The sequence below is a fragment of the Exophiala bonariae genome (genome assembly GCF_035927105.1).
Source record: "Exophiala bonariae strain CCFEE 5792 chromosome Unknown scaffold_27, whole genome shotgun sequence".
Lineage (NCBI taxonomy): Eukaryota > Fungi > Ascomycota > Eurotiomycetes > Chaetothyriales > Herpotrichiellaceae > Exophiala > Exophiala bonariae.
The window spans coordinates 316,724-331,264 of record NW_027042502.1 but is presented as its reverse complement, the minus strand read 5'-3'; the positions used below and the strand labels follow the sequence as shown (position 1 = coordinate 331,264).

General features: G+C 50.7%; 5 protein-coding genes across 5 annotated transcripts; 1 reads left to right on the top strand and 4 right to left on the bottom strand.

Annotated features, from left to right (window-relative positions):
* Positions 1–966: 966 nt before the first annotated feature.
* Positions 967–3,501, bottom strand: LTR84_007030 (uncharacterized protein; the record flags this gene model as incomplete). Its single annotated transcript, XM_064850585.1, has 1 exon — positions 967–3,501. The coding sequence occupies one exon, from the start codon at positions 3,499–3,501 to the stop codon at positions 967–969; it is 2,535 nt and encodes an 844-aa protein (XP_064702654.1).
* A 666-nt stretch (positions 3,502–4,167) lies between these two features.
* LTR84_007029 (uncharacterized protein) lies at positions 4,168–7,073 on the bottom strand (the record flags this gene model as incomplete). The annotated part of the gene is made up of 3 exons (XM_064850584.1): positions 4,168–4,821; positions 4,874–6,819; positions 6,890–7,073. The coding sequence occupies 3 exons, from the start codon at positions 7,071–7,073 to the stop codon at positions 4,168–4,170; spliced, it is 2,784 nt and encodes a 927-aa protein (XP_064702653.1).
* Positions 7,074–7,407: 334 nt separating this feature from the next.
* Positions 7,408–9,373, bottom strand: LTR84_007028 (uncharacterized protein; the record flags this gene model as incomplete). Its single annotated transcript, XM_064850583.1, has 2 exons — positions 7,408–9,267; positions 9,320–9,373. 2 exons carry the CDS (start codon positions 9,371–9,373, stop codon positions 7,408–7,410), a joined length of 1,914 nt encoding a protein of 637 aa, XP_064702652.1.
* A 1,763-nt stretch (positions 9,374–11,136) lies between these two features.
* Positions 11,137–12,922, top strand: LTR84_007027 (uncharacterized protein; the record flags this gene model as incomplete). The annotated part of the gene is made up of 2 exons (XM_064850582.1): positions 11,137–12,485; positions 12,556–12,922. The coding sequence occupies 2 exons, from the start codon at positions 11,137–11,139 to the stop codon at positions 12,920–12,922; spliced, it is 1,716 nt and encodes a 571-aa protein (XP_064702651.1).
* A 460-nt stretch (positions 12,923–13,382) lies between these two features.
* Positions 13,383–14,236, bottom strand: LTR84_007026 (uncharacterized protein; the record flags this gene model as incomplete). Its single annotated transcript, XM_064850581.1, has 4 exons — positions 13,383–13,505; positions 13,561–13,818; positions 13,881–14,156; positions 14,231–14,236. 4 exons carry the CDS (start codon positions 14,234–14,236, stop codon positions 13,383–13,385), a joined length of 663 nt encoding a protein of 220 aa, XP_064702650.1.
* Between the last annotated feature and the right edge of the window lie 305 nt (positions 14,237–14,541).

Below are 14,541 nucleotides of genomic sequence, written 5' to 3'. Positions count from 1 at the left end.
CCTTGGTGTTCATGATACGAGTGCTCGTACTTATTCCTTATTAGAGCTTTCAGAGCACCAGCAGACCATGCTCCGCGATACATTGAGTCCTTAAGAAAGGCCCCAGAGCTTAGTTAGAGTCGCATCCAGCACGCCTAAAACTTCGCTATCCCAAGGGCAAAGCTTCGGGGGGCACTGCACTAGCCATACAGGCACCCCATAGGGGGGGCGCAGTACCGTAGAGTCTGTGCCTTTGGGGAGCAGGCTCCCGTTCTTGTCCGCAATCTATTTTTCGCCCCTGAGGCTGCTCGGACTCGGTTTCTAGCGTGTCGATCCGCCGGTAGAATGATTCCCCGAGAGACTGACGCTCGAACTTGGAAAGGCTCAACGCTCCGCCGTAGTGCTACAATAAGTTAACCCTACATTGGAATAACATGTCTACCTCGTACATCTATACAACACAGATGCCTGGAAGGAATCTGTCAATGGGGCCGTTGCCAAAGATGTATGTTTATAGAGCGTCTAGCGCATAGATCAAAAAGTGGCGATATGGGATAGTGCTGATGCAGTGCCGTATGCTCGTAGAAGTCGAGTGAATAAGGGTTTAGAATATATTTATATGAAATTCAACGTGAATCGGAAGAAGAGGTCAACTCTGGTCACTTTCTCAATCGGTGCCACACACCGTCAGCCTTGACTTTGACCAGCTAACGGCCTGTGTGGGTCTAATCCCACAGTGCCCTGATCTTGGGCTATCTAAAGTGAAAATCGAGGTGGACAAGTGAGGAGCGATAATAGTCCAGGACAAGATTCCATCATCTCCGTCAACTCACACCAACAATTTCGCATTCAGACTCTACGGCAAGGCGATTCAATCGTACGAGAAGTCTTAACTCTTACATGTCGACTGCTTAAGGAATAGTGTAGTGTCCTACGTGGCAATCAGGTGAACGTATAAATCATATATATTTTGCGACATAAGTCTTGCTACTGAGAATTCGTGCCTCCACCAGTATTGCGTGCATCGGCAGAAGAGTTTACAGCTGCATCGTTCTGTGGAGAGGCGTCAGTGGGACCATTGTGCGGTCCAGGTGTTTGTGACAGTTCTTGCGAGCCAAACGTGCTCTCAGAGGCATTCAAGGTTGCGGTGTCTGTATCCCTGGGTTCTTCTTGAGTCTTCACACCTTGAGCGGCTGCATTGTGTGGCTCTTCGGGTACTGTACTCGCTGGCATTCGACTATAAGTTGACCTTCGTGGACTTGAGACTACTCGGGCCTCGTTTTCCGATATAGTCAGGGATCCTCTTGAGGTATAAACATTTTGTGGCACAATAGTGTCGCTCGTTGAACCAATTGAATTTCGAGTAACCACTGGCGGAGGTCTTTGGATTCTTGAACTTGAACCAGTCGGTGGAGTCTGACTTGTTCCATGACTGGCTATATCGTCGGGGGACCAAGTCCTACCTTGGATTGGTACTGGGATAACGACCACTCCAGAGGCAGGCTCTTCGTGGTAAGTCTGCGCCTGTTGCTGCCGAGCTTCTGGGCCGAAGTCGTCCATAGGCACGGACTCGTGAGATGGTTCATCTCGAAGATCATCAGGAGACCAGGTTCGATCATTTGTCTTTGGTGCAGGGATAACAGTGACAGGCAATGGAACAACTGATACACTGCCACGATTCGTCAAACGATCTTTCTGGGCAGCAGCGAATGCACCAAGACGCGCTCGCATATTCAACCGACTATCGATTGGTGAGCGCCTCACACCACTGGCAATTTGAGCATCGGCAACTTCTGCCGGTGGTTCTGCTCGCCGTCGTTTGAATGGATTGGGGACTGATTGCCATATTTGTCTCCCATGGTGACGAGTGTCGGGGTTTCCACTAATCCGAGCTCTCTGTTGTTCAACTGCCATATCCTTATCAGTGCTAGAAGGAGATATCTCAGATCCTGAAGGTTCATCAACCGGTTTTGGAATGTCAACCATAGGATTCTGGTGTGGCTGTGGAGGTTGGAGATCATGTTGCAAGTTGGGCGAAGGACTAGTGAGGTTGTGATATCGAATAGCATAGACGGTACTGGTGGCACTGCCAGTATCACTCCTGTTGGGGGTGACAATCTGTTCGGTAGGGACAATGAGCTGAGCATTGGGAGGAATCCTGGTACCATTGGAGTTCGCAGCATCCGTACCAGGAGTGATTCCATCCGACGGGCCAGCCTTCCGTCGTTTGCGGAGAGGTAGACGTGCATGTAGCCGTCTGGCTTGAAGAGTGATCGGTCTCGTCATACTCTTGCGGAAACCTCCGTCAGAACCCGACTTGGGATCTTGCCCACGCCAACTCGCATCTTCTGACGGTGTCATGTTCAGCATCTCATCACCGTCAAATAGCTCTCGTCCGAGAATGCCATCTTTTCGCGAATCTCTCTCCAAGGATTCAATTCTTTCCACCCATTCCCACACCACAACGCTTGCCGCAGCAGCGCCCACCCAACGTATATATTCACCCCATCCAGCAACATCAGGTTGAGATATGTCCAAAACAAAAAATACAGCAGGTATAGCAACAGAGGCGAGAGAAATGACCGCCACCAAACAAATGTTCTTCATCTTTGGATGCCAAAAAGCATATCGACGTTTCGACAGGCAATAATACACCACGCAAGAGGCGTATATTATAGAGATTGCGAGTTCGAATAAGTAATTCAATGCAGGAATTACATCCTGAAAACTTCTGGGTCTCGTTCGGGGATTGCGACTGACAAATGAGTCAAGGATACTGAAGATTGTATCCGAAGAAACCATGGCGAAACCCAACCATTTGATGGTGACTTTCTCTTTGTGCCGTGGAAACAGTCGAATTAGCGTCTGAACCTGGGCCAGCCAGAGAAAAGTGTCGGAAATGACTCTGATTATGCGAATCTCAAGACTTCCCACAACATCATCCACCAATAGACTCGAATCCATATATCCTTGATTATATTGATCTTTAGCCACACTAAAAGTGTCGGCGGTAGCGATCGTGAGAGAGATAGCAACTGTCAGCGTGGCGATTTTCTGAAGTAGAGGCCTCCGGCCGACACCTATAATATTGGAAGAGCCCTGTATCATTCCACGTCGACCCAAAAACCCAGCTCCTCCACCAGGCCCTCCAATGACAAAAGTCCTTGGTGTGATGAAGATGAGAATGACAAGGATATAACTGATGACGGTAGCGGCGGCCAATGCGAAGATCTGAGGCGATATGGAGGCATAGAAAGGGTCTTGAAATCCTATTACCGACGAGTTGCCAGTGGTGTCAGGGCTAATGATTGACTCGGGGTTTTCGCAAGGGAGTTTGAAAGTCACACGCGCCGAAAGCGTACTCGTGTCGTTATCTCCAAAGACAAGGATTCCCCCACTGGGTAGGATCAGAGGCGTACACCAGGCACCTCGTTCGGCATCCTGAACGGCCGTGGTCATTTGTCCCCATAGCTGACGAGCGGTGACTTGGGCATTGCCGGTAGTGGTAGCGGTAGGGGACATGGCTTCGCTACCGTTGGGAGAAATTTGAGGATAATCTCGAGTGCGACATGGCGGTTGCGACCGTATAGTTGGACGACTTCATGAGGGAACGCGCGGATAGGATCAGTGGGCCATGATCCAGGCGAGACGGGCGGGAAGGGTTTGTGATAAGTTGGCGGATGGTATATCACGGCGATGAGTCGAAGGACCAGTGTGCAATGTAGGAGACAGGCCTGAGAGTAGTCGAGGTTGGAATCTGGAGCGTCGTGGTTGGGAGTGTGCAGTGAGTGGTTCAACTTGAAGGTGTGAGCATCAAATGAAAATGGCGCAGTTGGCAGTCTTCGTCTCTCCTTCTGCGGGGCGACTTTGGCGAGGTTGCACTTGCCTGGAAAAGTTAATTCACCCCGGAACGGTATCACCATGATCCGGTGTTTCGATATGGCCAATCAAATCCGGTCTCATTCTAAACCTTATCTTAAGCTTGAATTTACTTCTTGGCATTCTCCGGCGGAGCAAACAGTCCGTCCACGCGGCTTGGTTGCCTTTCCCAGATCGGGGAACTTTTGATTCGAGTTCTGATGCTCGACATATCTAGAGCAGTCATACCAGTCGAACAAGGGCTCGGCCTTGGCCTCGTGAGGAGGAAATTCACCTCCTGCAGCATCAGCATAGCCTACCCCAGTATCATTACAATCCACCGTAGCCCCCAAGCTGATCAGCTTTCCACTGCATCAAGCTGTAATCCTGGTTCGTGATAACTTCAAGCATATCCTGGTTGCCCACAGTCGGACCGATACCTCCAAAACCATGATCAACGGTCGCATCAGAATTATGCCAGAGGTTGTCGAGAGGCAGTGCGAACCAATCCGAGAAGTCGGCAATCGCAGGATCAATGTTCGAATCAGCTGGCAGTGCATGATCGAGAATATCATCCCCGACAAGCATATTTGGTGGAGGGACAAACATCTGCGATTCGAGTTCTGCCATCGGTTTCGCTTGAATACCGGCCAGAGGATCATTCATGTAGTAGCCAGGGCTAAGCTGTTGAGCCAACGTCGTTGCATGAGTGTTCGCTGCAGCTTGCGCGGCAGTTGACGTCTGTTCTCCGTTGGGTGATTGTGGTCGTGACACCTCACGACTTGGCCCAGCTGAGCCGGTCCCTGGAAGTTGAACGCGAATCAGTGTCTGCTTCACGTTTTTGACAATACTGGTCACAATTCGTGCAGTCGACGCGCTGAGATGAACATCATCTACCACTTGTTTGGACATCTCAGTGGTGATCTTCTCGAGCTGGTGGAGACAGTCTCGAACCATGGTTTCATGAGTTCCCAAACTAAAACGCTAAGAGCTGTTAGCAATCGAGTCTTGAGAGGGAAAAAGAGCCATCACAAACCTTCAGAACGAACATGATAGCGGACAAACTTCGTAGAAATGTTCGGGTTGGCGCATCTCTGAGAAAGCCTTTTGGCGCGATCCCATCCGTTATTTCACGAAGTATTGTCAAAGCCGCATCAGTGACCTCGTCAATATACACTTTGTTCTCTTCGGCAACCTTGGCAAGACTCGACTTCTTCATATTAGAGCCTCCCTCTACCCAAGTTTCGACGACCTTTTGAAGACCGAGTGAGTTCAGGTAGAGCCTCCCATATTGATATTCCATCATCAGGATGTGCTGCATCAGAGGATGGATATGTTCTTTCGCCTTCCTGAAGACGTTAAGCCAATTCTGCAATAGTGGTTGGAATTGATTGATCGAGTCTTTGTACCGTCCACTTGCTGTCAGCTCTCTGGTGAATTGGTGAGAGGAGAAGACCTCGCGATTGGCTCGATTCATCAGTCTTGCCACATGGATCCAGCAGCCTTGCATGATATCGACCGGGTCTTCTGGATTTCCATAGCGTTGTGTCCTGCTCGTCTGATCCCAGATACTGTCACTTTCCCAATCTTCCACATTGAGTGAGGACTGAATGCCCATTCGACCACTGGTCTGGGCCACATAGATGAGGACCAGATGCCTAATGCGTCGTTTCCTTGCACATTCAGAGTCAGGACCATGTTGATGCCGACAGTTGTAGTGATTGGTATCAAATACTCCCAATTCAAAAGCAAGGTTTTGAGCCAACCCAAGCAACATCCAAGACATGCGATCAGATCTCCATGCTGGCTCTAGCCAATTGGCATAAGGGGCGATGTCGTAGTCCCGACCAGGTTTGGCATCTCCAACTCGAGAGTACGACTTCTCTTCCTCAATAGAAGGAACGAGACTACGATCGAGAAGTCCATTACCGTCGTCGCTTGGGGGGAAATGTAGAGCACGTGGTTGCCAGTCGGTCAGAACCAACAGTGCTTCAATTGTCCCTAGAGTGCGGAGACTTCCTTCCCACGTCAGTTGACCAGAAGCAGACTCGCGCAGCCCAGTTCCCGTCCCGCCACCACAAAACCCGCCGCCAAATTGTTCTTGGGCCCACAGAAGTCGTTCTATTTGTCGGCGAAGGTTGTTCCACAACTTATCGTGGATGAGATATGATCGAGACAGTCCTGCGTGTCCAGAAAGTCGCATATGGCGGGAAGAGATGGCGAGGATGGCAAGAGCCAGTATGGGCTCATTGAGGAGGAGTGAGTAATGCTTCATGGGGGATCTGTAGTCGGGGAATACCACTGGCGTCATCGGTGAAAGTCTCTCGTAGAAGTATTCGACATATTGCATCGCTTCCCATGCAGTAAACCAGCCATTGCGGACGAAGCGCATCTTGGACCAGGCATCGAACCCCGCTTGTTTCTCGGCTTGTTCTTCTGGAGATTTGCCAACATCACTAGGCATATCCGGACCTCCATGACCCAGTGAAGACAGAGTCCTTTTTCTTCCAACCCGGTCCGAGAGAGGGCTCTCTTTGTAGTCTGGAGTTGCATTTTCTGAAAAGGCTTGGGCGGCATCAACAAGAAGCATGATATTGTCTTGGGTGCTCGACATGGGTCCATTCAATGCCACGGCTGCCACGGGATTGTGCAGTTGAAACTCGGAGGACTTGAGCGCGTCACCGGGTTTTGCGCGAAGGTAAGAATCAGGTGGCTGTGAAGTGACTGATGGCTTGGATGAATGGGGCGACCAGGTCTGACGGGGGAAACCGTTACCGTTGGATGTAACTCGAGGTGATAGAGTCGCCGGTATGGTTGGTGACATGGTATTGCCATTGCGCGATAAGGATTCGGAAGCGGAGGTCTGTACATGGCGAGCTGTACCATCAGATCGTTTTTGCTTCTTTCGAGTTGGTGCAAATTCGCAGGGTAGTCTTTCACGCATACATCGGCGACATGGTGGTTCGGTAGGAGCATCGACACCTGGTGAGGCGAAACAATTGGTTAGTGGCCAAAAGAGCGTGGGGGAGATAGGAGGACAAGGCTGGCGTACTTCCTAGATCGCATTTAACCTTGCGCTCTCGACAGCGTTGACAGGCTTGATAACCACGGCGATGAGGACCACGGCCATCGCGGGGTTGCGATTGGGAGCCGGAGGGCTCAGGTGAGGATGAATCTTTGGAATAGCTCTCGGTCCGAGCCAACTCGGGGAACTGAGAGGAAGCTGTGTAAGCCATGGCCATGGGCTAATCTCAGTGATGACCTGCGACCTGCAAGTTGGCTCTGGCAGTTGACGGTTACAGTCTGGGGAAACTCGAATGGTTGTGAACCGGTAAGTGGGTGGTGGGCGCAGCTGGAGAACTTTCTGGGGAACCGAACATAACCGCTTCCAAGTTCCAACTTCGAGGTCACTCGCGTCTTGGCAAAACATAATCCACGCCGAGGCTTTTACTCATTCTACTGATTTATTACATGGGCCAGGGTAGTTTGGATATGCACAGTCATTCATTGATCACGGGCCAGAGGGCTACTTCCCCCTGACCAGCTCCGTACCATGTTCAGACCCCAATTTCATTGATCCTGTATTCTAGGAATATGGAATCGGTGAGGAAGTCCGTGAATAGGAGACGTACTCACAAATGGATCGTTATTGATGGTCCCATCCACCTTTTCTCTTGGTGATCCATTCGCTTTCGTCCTCAGATCAGTCGAGTTCCGTTTGACTAGCATAGGCTGACTTCGAATGCTATCTTCACTTGTTCTTCGTGGTATGTCAGGCGTCAGCCGACCACCCATCAGTAGCCCTCTGACCCCGCCCGCCTTTCTCGCTGGCAGCTCCCCCGTACCTGCAGTGAGTACGTACAGCAAGTATTTGAGGTTAGGTAAAGTGTGGCGAATATCAAGTACTCTGAGACCGGATTTGCTCATGAGGAACTCAATGTCCTTGTTGAGAAGGAACACACCGTACTCGAACTTATAGGGTACGCTGGTGGGATGTAGTGGATATCGTCTTTGGCTCAAGCCAACTGATATGGGATCTGTAATGTATGAAGCAGATCCATAAGGCTCAACGGGGTATGGCAAGGGTACTGATAGGTATAGCGATAATTGATACACCAATTGACCGGTAAATCCAAGAGCTGCTGCGATTTCGTCGCGATTGGTGTCATTGTAGACCGAATTGGGAAGATGAATGCCCCGAATCGTGAACTGCAACGTACGACTTTTGATCGGCTCAATGGGAAACAGGACAAGTAAGCACTCGCAAATACGACGAATCTGACCGATCGACTCCTTTTCGATATCTTTTCTTGCCGCCTCAACCTCTTTGTGGGCCAAGGACTTTTCTTCGATCAAACGCCTAGCCTCGGCCTCATCTTCTCGACCCGCATCATGTGCTTTACGTCGTTGGACTAGAGATTCCTGCATCTCGTCCCGTCGCTTCTTAAGTTGACGCACTTGCTTCTGCTCGGTAGCTAAAGCAGCTTTGATCTGAGACTCATCAACATCAATGATTGCAGTGTCACCGTCATTCTTGCCCTCCCCTTCCCGAGATTCTTCCAAGATCTTGTTAATGTCTGCTTCCAGTTGTGATCGCACTTTGACGGCATCTTGTATGCATTCATCCAAATTGGCAAGTTGCATCAGAGCATCGAATGATGAGCTGGGTCGAGAAGAGATTTCTCCTTGGTTCTTATGCTGCAGGACATTGATTGGATAATCCGCCGGTAGATCGGTGAAACTCGTGTAGATACCGTCCGATAGATGGAGTAGAATACAATTTTGCGGCAGTGGATGATGAAAATTCTCCAGATTTCGTCCGATGTATTGCAAAGACCTCAGATTGACGTCTAGCTCCACAAGAAGGCAGTACTCTTCAGCATTCGTAGGTCTTGCCCAGGCGCGCACAATACACTGGTCGAATCTTGAAATCAAGGGGCCAGTGCTGTCCAGATCGAAGGAGGCGAAGCTGGGGTTCATAGAACGTTCAATCACCTCAGTGATGTAGATAGGCTCATCGACACCAGGAGCGTGAATTGATATCCATGCGTCCGCCAGACGGTTGACAACCATGTCCTCTAGCTTGGCCTGTCGAGCCTGTGGGGTGGCAGAGGTCCAGTGTAAAGTGCTCCTTCTTCGAAGCCGACCTTCTGGCCGTGTTTTCGTAGGGGTGTCATTCTTTTGATATGATGTAGCTGCCTTTTGACGACTAAGTGGATTGGGAGGACTTTCCGCGGATGTAATCAAGTCAGAGAAAGAGCGTGAATGATGTAAGGGTGTTGTATCGTTTTGTAGAGCTCGCTTGGCAGGAGAAACAAGATTGTAGGGTGCATCGTCGTCGGCAGTTGTCTTCCCTTTAGCCTTGGGACTGGTTGAAGTGACATGGACATTGCGCAATGAGATGCCATGAAGATGCCGGAGGCGACGATTCTGGAAGGGTTGGTCTAGATTCAAACGTTACGGTGTAGCGTGAGAGACTCACCCACGGATACAGGAATGGGCGTTCGTTGCGACCGGATGGATCCCGTTCAGACATGTTCCCTCAAGCGAAACAGATGCATCTCGAGATGGCACTCGGCAAGCCCTAATAGGTGCTGATGGTCGAGAGGTAGGGGTTACGCTAATTTCTGCCTGTTAACTTATCAATAGGAGGGATCGGAGATGATGGCATGATGCGCGACATAGTGAAAGCACTTACAGTGGACGATGGTCAAATGAACCGAATTAGCAGGCATATTCATAGAGAGCATCAAACGACTTCGGAGGGGGGAGTTGTTGGAGTCGGACATCAGCCAATCGGAGAAATTCAATTCCTCAAGTTGATCCGGCTTCCGGCTTCCGGTACTAGGTCTTGGCATTTCCTCTTTCTCTTCCAGCTGACGACCTTGGGATTTGAGATGAATTGCTCCACACTGGTACAACCCCCGGGTGACAACCTTAGTTTCATGGAGAGAGTACCTCGTACTTGAGGCTGCTGTACTCCTTTCTTTGCCGGACCTTCTCTTCTATCCCGAAGATTATTGAGATTGAGCCTCGAGATGATGGCCCTCGTGTTGTTGTTCTTGTGGTCTGTCTTCTACCTGCTGTACCCCACGGCCTGTCTGTAACCCTCTTATTCGACTGGATGGCTGCCCTGAGATCCGCTGAGCACCGAGATATGACACAATTCATTGTGCAGCCATGATTGGAACATCTGTGTTAAGACGCTCCGTTGTTGATCGTGCTTATCTCCATTTAAGCAACTCTTCGGGCCAGAGACAGCCATGATCATTTGTCCATCAATTTGGCACTTGCCACGATGAGTTCAATGCTACGTGTGGCTTCTAGTCTACTTTCCACATGGATTCGTGTGGATAGCCAGGATCTCAGCTGCAGCTACTACAATACCCATTATTAAATCTACATTTGGCCAAAAGGAGATCAGCTTGAACATGGCATACCCCTCGTACTCATAAGCCACAGATTGAGGTCTTGGCTTGACAGTTTTGACAGCCACTTCGTACCAGAGATGTTTGGTGTGGTTCCCCCATTACAACAAGCCAACCAATTCCTTGCCCAGGGGTCGCCAATCTCTAATATCATGGTCACTGTCACTTGTCATCAATGTGTCCTCTCCATGGTGGGTGATAGGTAAGCTCAAGCTAAACCGTCAAGTTGTACCGGAAGGCGTCGCTTTTGGCAACATGTCCTCAAGTACCCTCTCGTTGATCTCCTGATACATGCTGCTAAAATTTTCAGTTAGCTCGCGGCACTACATCATATCATCACAGTCAGCTTCTCATCCAGAATGCTTCTGATCTTCAGTTGATGGTCAACTAGCAATGCCAAGGCTGAGGAAAACTTCTTGCTTAAAGCAGGTCACTCGTCAATGTTATGTCCTCAGTATACACTGTTATGAGGGGTGGGTCTTCTCCTACTCACAGACCTCACGAGTGCACTGTTCTGATCTCGACTCGAGTGAGTCGTAATGACAGCAGTCCATCTAACCTGTCTAATTTCATGAGGCTTACCGGCCAACACACCTTTCACAAGCCTCAAGTAGGACATGGCTCATCGATCAAGCAATATCAACCCGGAAGGGTGTCTGGGAAACATAAACCTCCCGTCCGCCGCACTGAACCTAAGTTTCTGTTCCTCAAGGAGTCACTCTTTTACTTCACCTTCACAGCACTAGGCGTACTAACCATAGTCACTCTTTGTCATTTGTGCTGTTCTGCGACATTACTTTTCTTCTGAAGCCGAAGCTCTTCTGTACTGCACTCTCCAAACTATACGAAATCGCAAACCCACAAAGAAAGGATGAAGGTCTCCGCGAGTGCCTTCGTCGTGCTCGCCAGTAGCTCAACGGCACTTGGCTCTTGGATTGACTGGGTCCCGTTCGGAAAGGATGTAACTGTTACCTCCACGGCTACCAGAACAGTGCAGATCTGCCCCTGCAATGGTGAAGTACGTGTTACCCAGCCTCACGCAGCAGGTGACCCGACTGGAACAATCAAGCATTACTATGCCACCGGACTCATCGACCCTGGCTGGACGAAACCAAGAGAGACCATCACCAAGGCTGGTCCAATCGTCGTTGTCTTCACCACCGCTGGTTCTATGACAACCAAGACGGGTGTAAAGATCGAGCTGATCCCAACCAAGGGCCCCGTCATTACCAAGACAATCTGGACTGGTGCTCAGCCTACTGATCATCTTGCATGGGTTGACTGGGTCGACGATGATGATAACAATGGTGGTACATTGACTCGATCTCACACCAAGACTGAGACTGTCTATGGTCCAGCTCCAACTGATCCCCAGCATGAGCCCTGGGCTGACTGGCTAGCCACGACCAACACCAAAAAATCCACCACCAAGGCCACTAGCAAGACAACCACCAAGTCTACCACCAAGTCTGCCACCAAGTCGACTAGCAAGGCCAGCAGCGGCGTTGGGCCTACCTACCCCTGGGGTAGCTCTTCAACCACCTCTACCACCACCACCTCCTCCACCTCCGCCAGCGTGGGCACGACCAGCAGCTCAAGCACCAGCTCGTCTAGCAGCTTCAGCATTGGTCCCGTGGGAGCAAGCACTACAACCAGCTCTAGCTCCTCATCGCTGAGCACGACAAGCTCAGGCAGCAGCAGCTTCAGCATCGGCCCTATCGGCGGCAGCACCACGACTAGCAGCTCCAGCACAGTGAGCACCACCAGCTCCTCAAGCAGCAGCTTCAACGTGGGTCCTATTGGAGGAAGCACCACCACCAGCTCGAGCAGCATCAGTACCACCACTAGCAGCAGCAGCGTCAACGTTGGCCCCATTGGTGGCAGCACCACCGCGAGCTCAAGCAGCAGTGTCAATGTTGGTCCCATTGGAGGCAGCACCACCACCACATCTTCCGTCGCAGCTGTGCAGCCCACCACCACGACCTCCAGTGCTGCAGTCATTGTCTCCACCACTACGAGCGCTGCCGCCACTACCAGCACCACCGCTGCAGCAGGCTCAATTGTCATCGACGACGTTCGCGGCCTGAACTACATCGACGCCATCTTGCTCGCACACAACTCCCACCGCCGCAACCATTCAGCTGTTGATCTTACCTGGTCTCCCAGCCTTGCCGCCACCGCCAATACCATTGCCTCATCCTGCATCTACGCCCACAACATGTAAGTCTCCACAACCCCCTTCCCCTCCCCCCTCACCATCCAATATCAAGAACTAACACCCTCCTCCCAGCGCTGTCGATGGTGGCGGCTACGGCCAAAACATTGGCGCCGGATACACACCCAACCAAGTGGGCGTTATGATCACCAACGATATGTACAACGGCGAATTCAGCAACTTCCCAGGCCCCTTTGACACCGACAACATCGACCTGACCAACTTCAACAACTTTGGCCATTTCACCCAAATCGTCTGGAAGGGCACCACCCAAGTCGGCTGTGCAACCGTCACCTGCCCTGGTGGATTGGTCAATGCAGGCTTCACGCCTTTCTTCACCGTTTGCAATTACTCGCCCCCTGGAAACATCCGTGGCGCGTACTCGAACGTTGGTGCGCCGTTGGGCCAGCCCATCCATGTTGTGTTGGCGAATGCTAACTAGACGGGTTGTTTCTGGTTTCGGTGGGTTGTGTTGTGTCGGGGTAGTTGATAGGTTTTGTCCTTCGTGAAGGGAAAGGATAGGAGTGGAGGGTGATTTGCATATCGTGGCGGACTCTTACCTATGCTGAAGCTCGGGAGCTCGGAGTTTGATGGGTATGGCATGTTCAGGTAGTTCTTCGATGGTTGATTATGGTGTGGAAGAGGGAGGGTTCAGCTTCAGGTACAGTATATATAATATTACTCTTATGTGTAATTCTCAAAGCGAATTACACGCCCCCTTACTATTATCCATTTTTCATGGACCTGTGTTTTTGTGAACAACTTGGTCAAGAGTGATTTAGTCTTTTCAAGTAACTCAGGGACAGAGATTTTGCAAGGCTTCAACTTTGGAACGCCCAAACGCCGTGCTTATGGTGATTTGTGAATGCAGCGTGGCTCTGATGTAAAAAGCATACGAACTGCTACCGCCTAAGACTGTCAAGTCTTGCTTGTAAATCATCGTCTTCGCCGCCACCTCCTATGGCTTGGGCGACACGGCCTTCGGGAATTGCTGCTTTTTGAATGCCTGTTGGGGTCTCGCCGAGCTGGTAAGGGTGTCATGTCAGTAAAGCACGATAACGATACATGGCTGAAACTTACCGCGTTGTTCAAGTCAACACCTATCTCGTCCAGAACCTGGTTCACGACCTCTTCTCCTTCCTCTTCGTCTTCCAAACCCGTGACATCGTCGATTGCATCGTCCATCATCTCTTGTCGCTGATCCATGATATCGTTCTCACGCTCAAACTCCATTGCTATCCGTTGAAGAGCAGGAAGATTCATCTGTCTGTTCATGCTGCCCAGCAACATTGTGGCACCTTTCATAGACTGCATCATCTGCTCATTGCTTCGAACGGTCTAGTGGGAGCCACATCATTAGCCGTGCGAAGGGCAAGGGTCGGACATGGAGCAAGACACACCTGAATCCTCAGAGAAATGGCCTGTAGTTGAGTACGCATCTGGTAGAACTTCTGGATATATCTCCTTGTACGGACGAGATCCTTGGCTTGGATCTTGCAGGCACCGATCTGGCCGTTCTTTGCGCTCTTCTTGATATCGGCGACGAGTTTCTTCTCCTGGTTCTCTAGCTTTACCCGCTCGCGGTCTAGTTCTCGCTGTGTCTTCTCGAGGGCTCGTTGATGCTTCCGCAGCCGTTCGGCAGGCGTCATGCGTTTGCCAAAGGCCCATTCTATGATCTGTTGTTGGGTAGAAGAATTGCGGCTTAGTGGGGGTTGCGGTTGGGGAGGGTAAGATTGGTGAGTGGGCTTACATTCATGGTAGGCAAGTTGAGGATGATGAGAGAGGTAGTGTTGGCTGGTCTGGACGTAAGGGTAGTGCAGGCTATCAGAGGCGATTGAGGCGTTATTATCGGTGGAATGTGGTTGTGGTCGATATCAGGACATCAGATTGCACCAGCAGCACTCAGGCCTTTTGATGTTGGCGGATCTCCAGGCTTGGGAGTCAGTAACTTGAAGCCTAGAAAAGCCGGCCTGCACACCAAATGACGTGGGTGGGTGACCAAACGCTTAGAGGGCGGCAGGCACCCATATTTAGTTAGCAGAAGCGCTTCGGATAAATTAT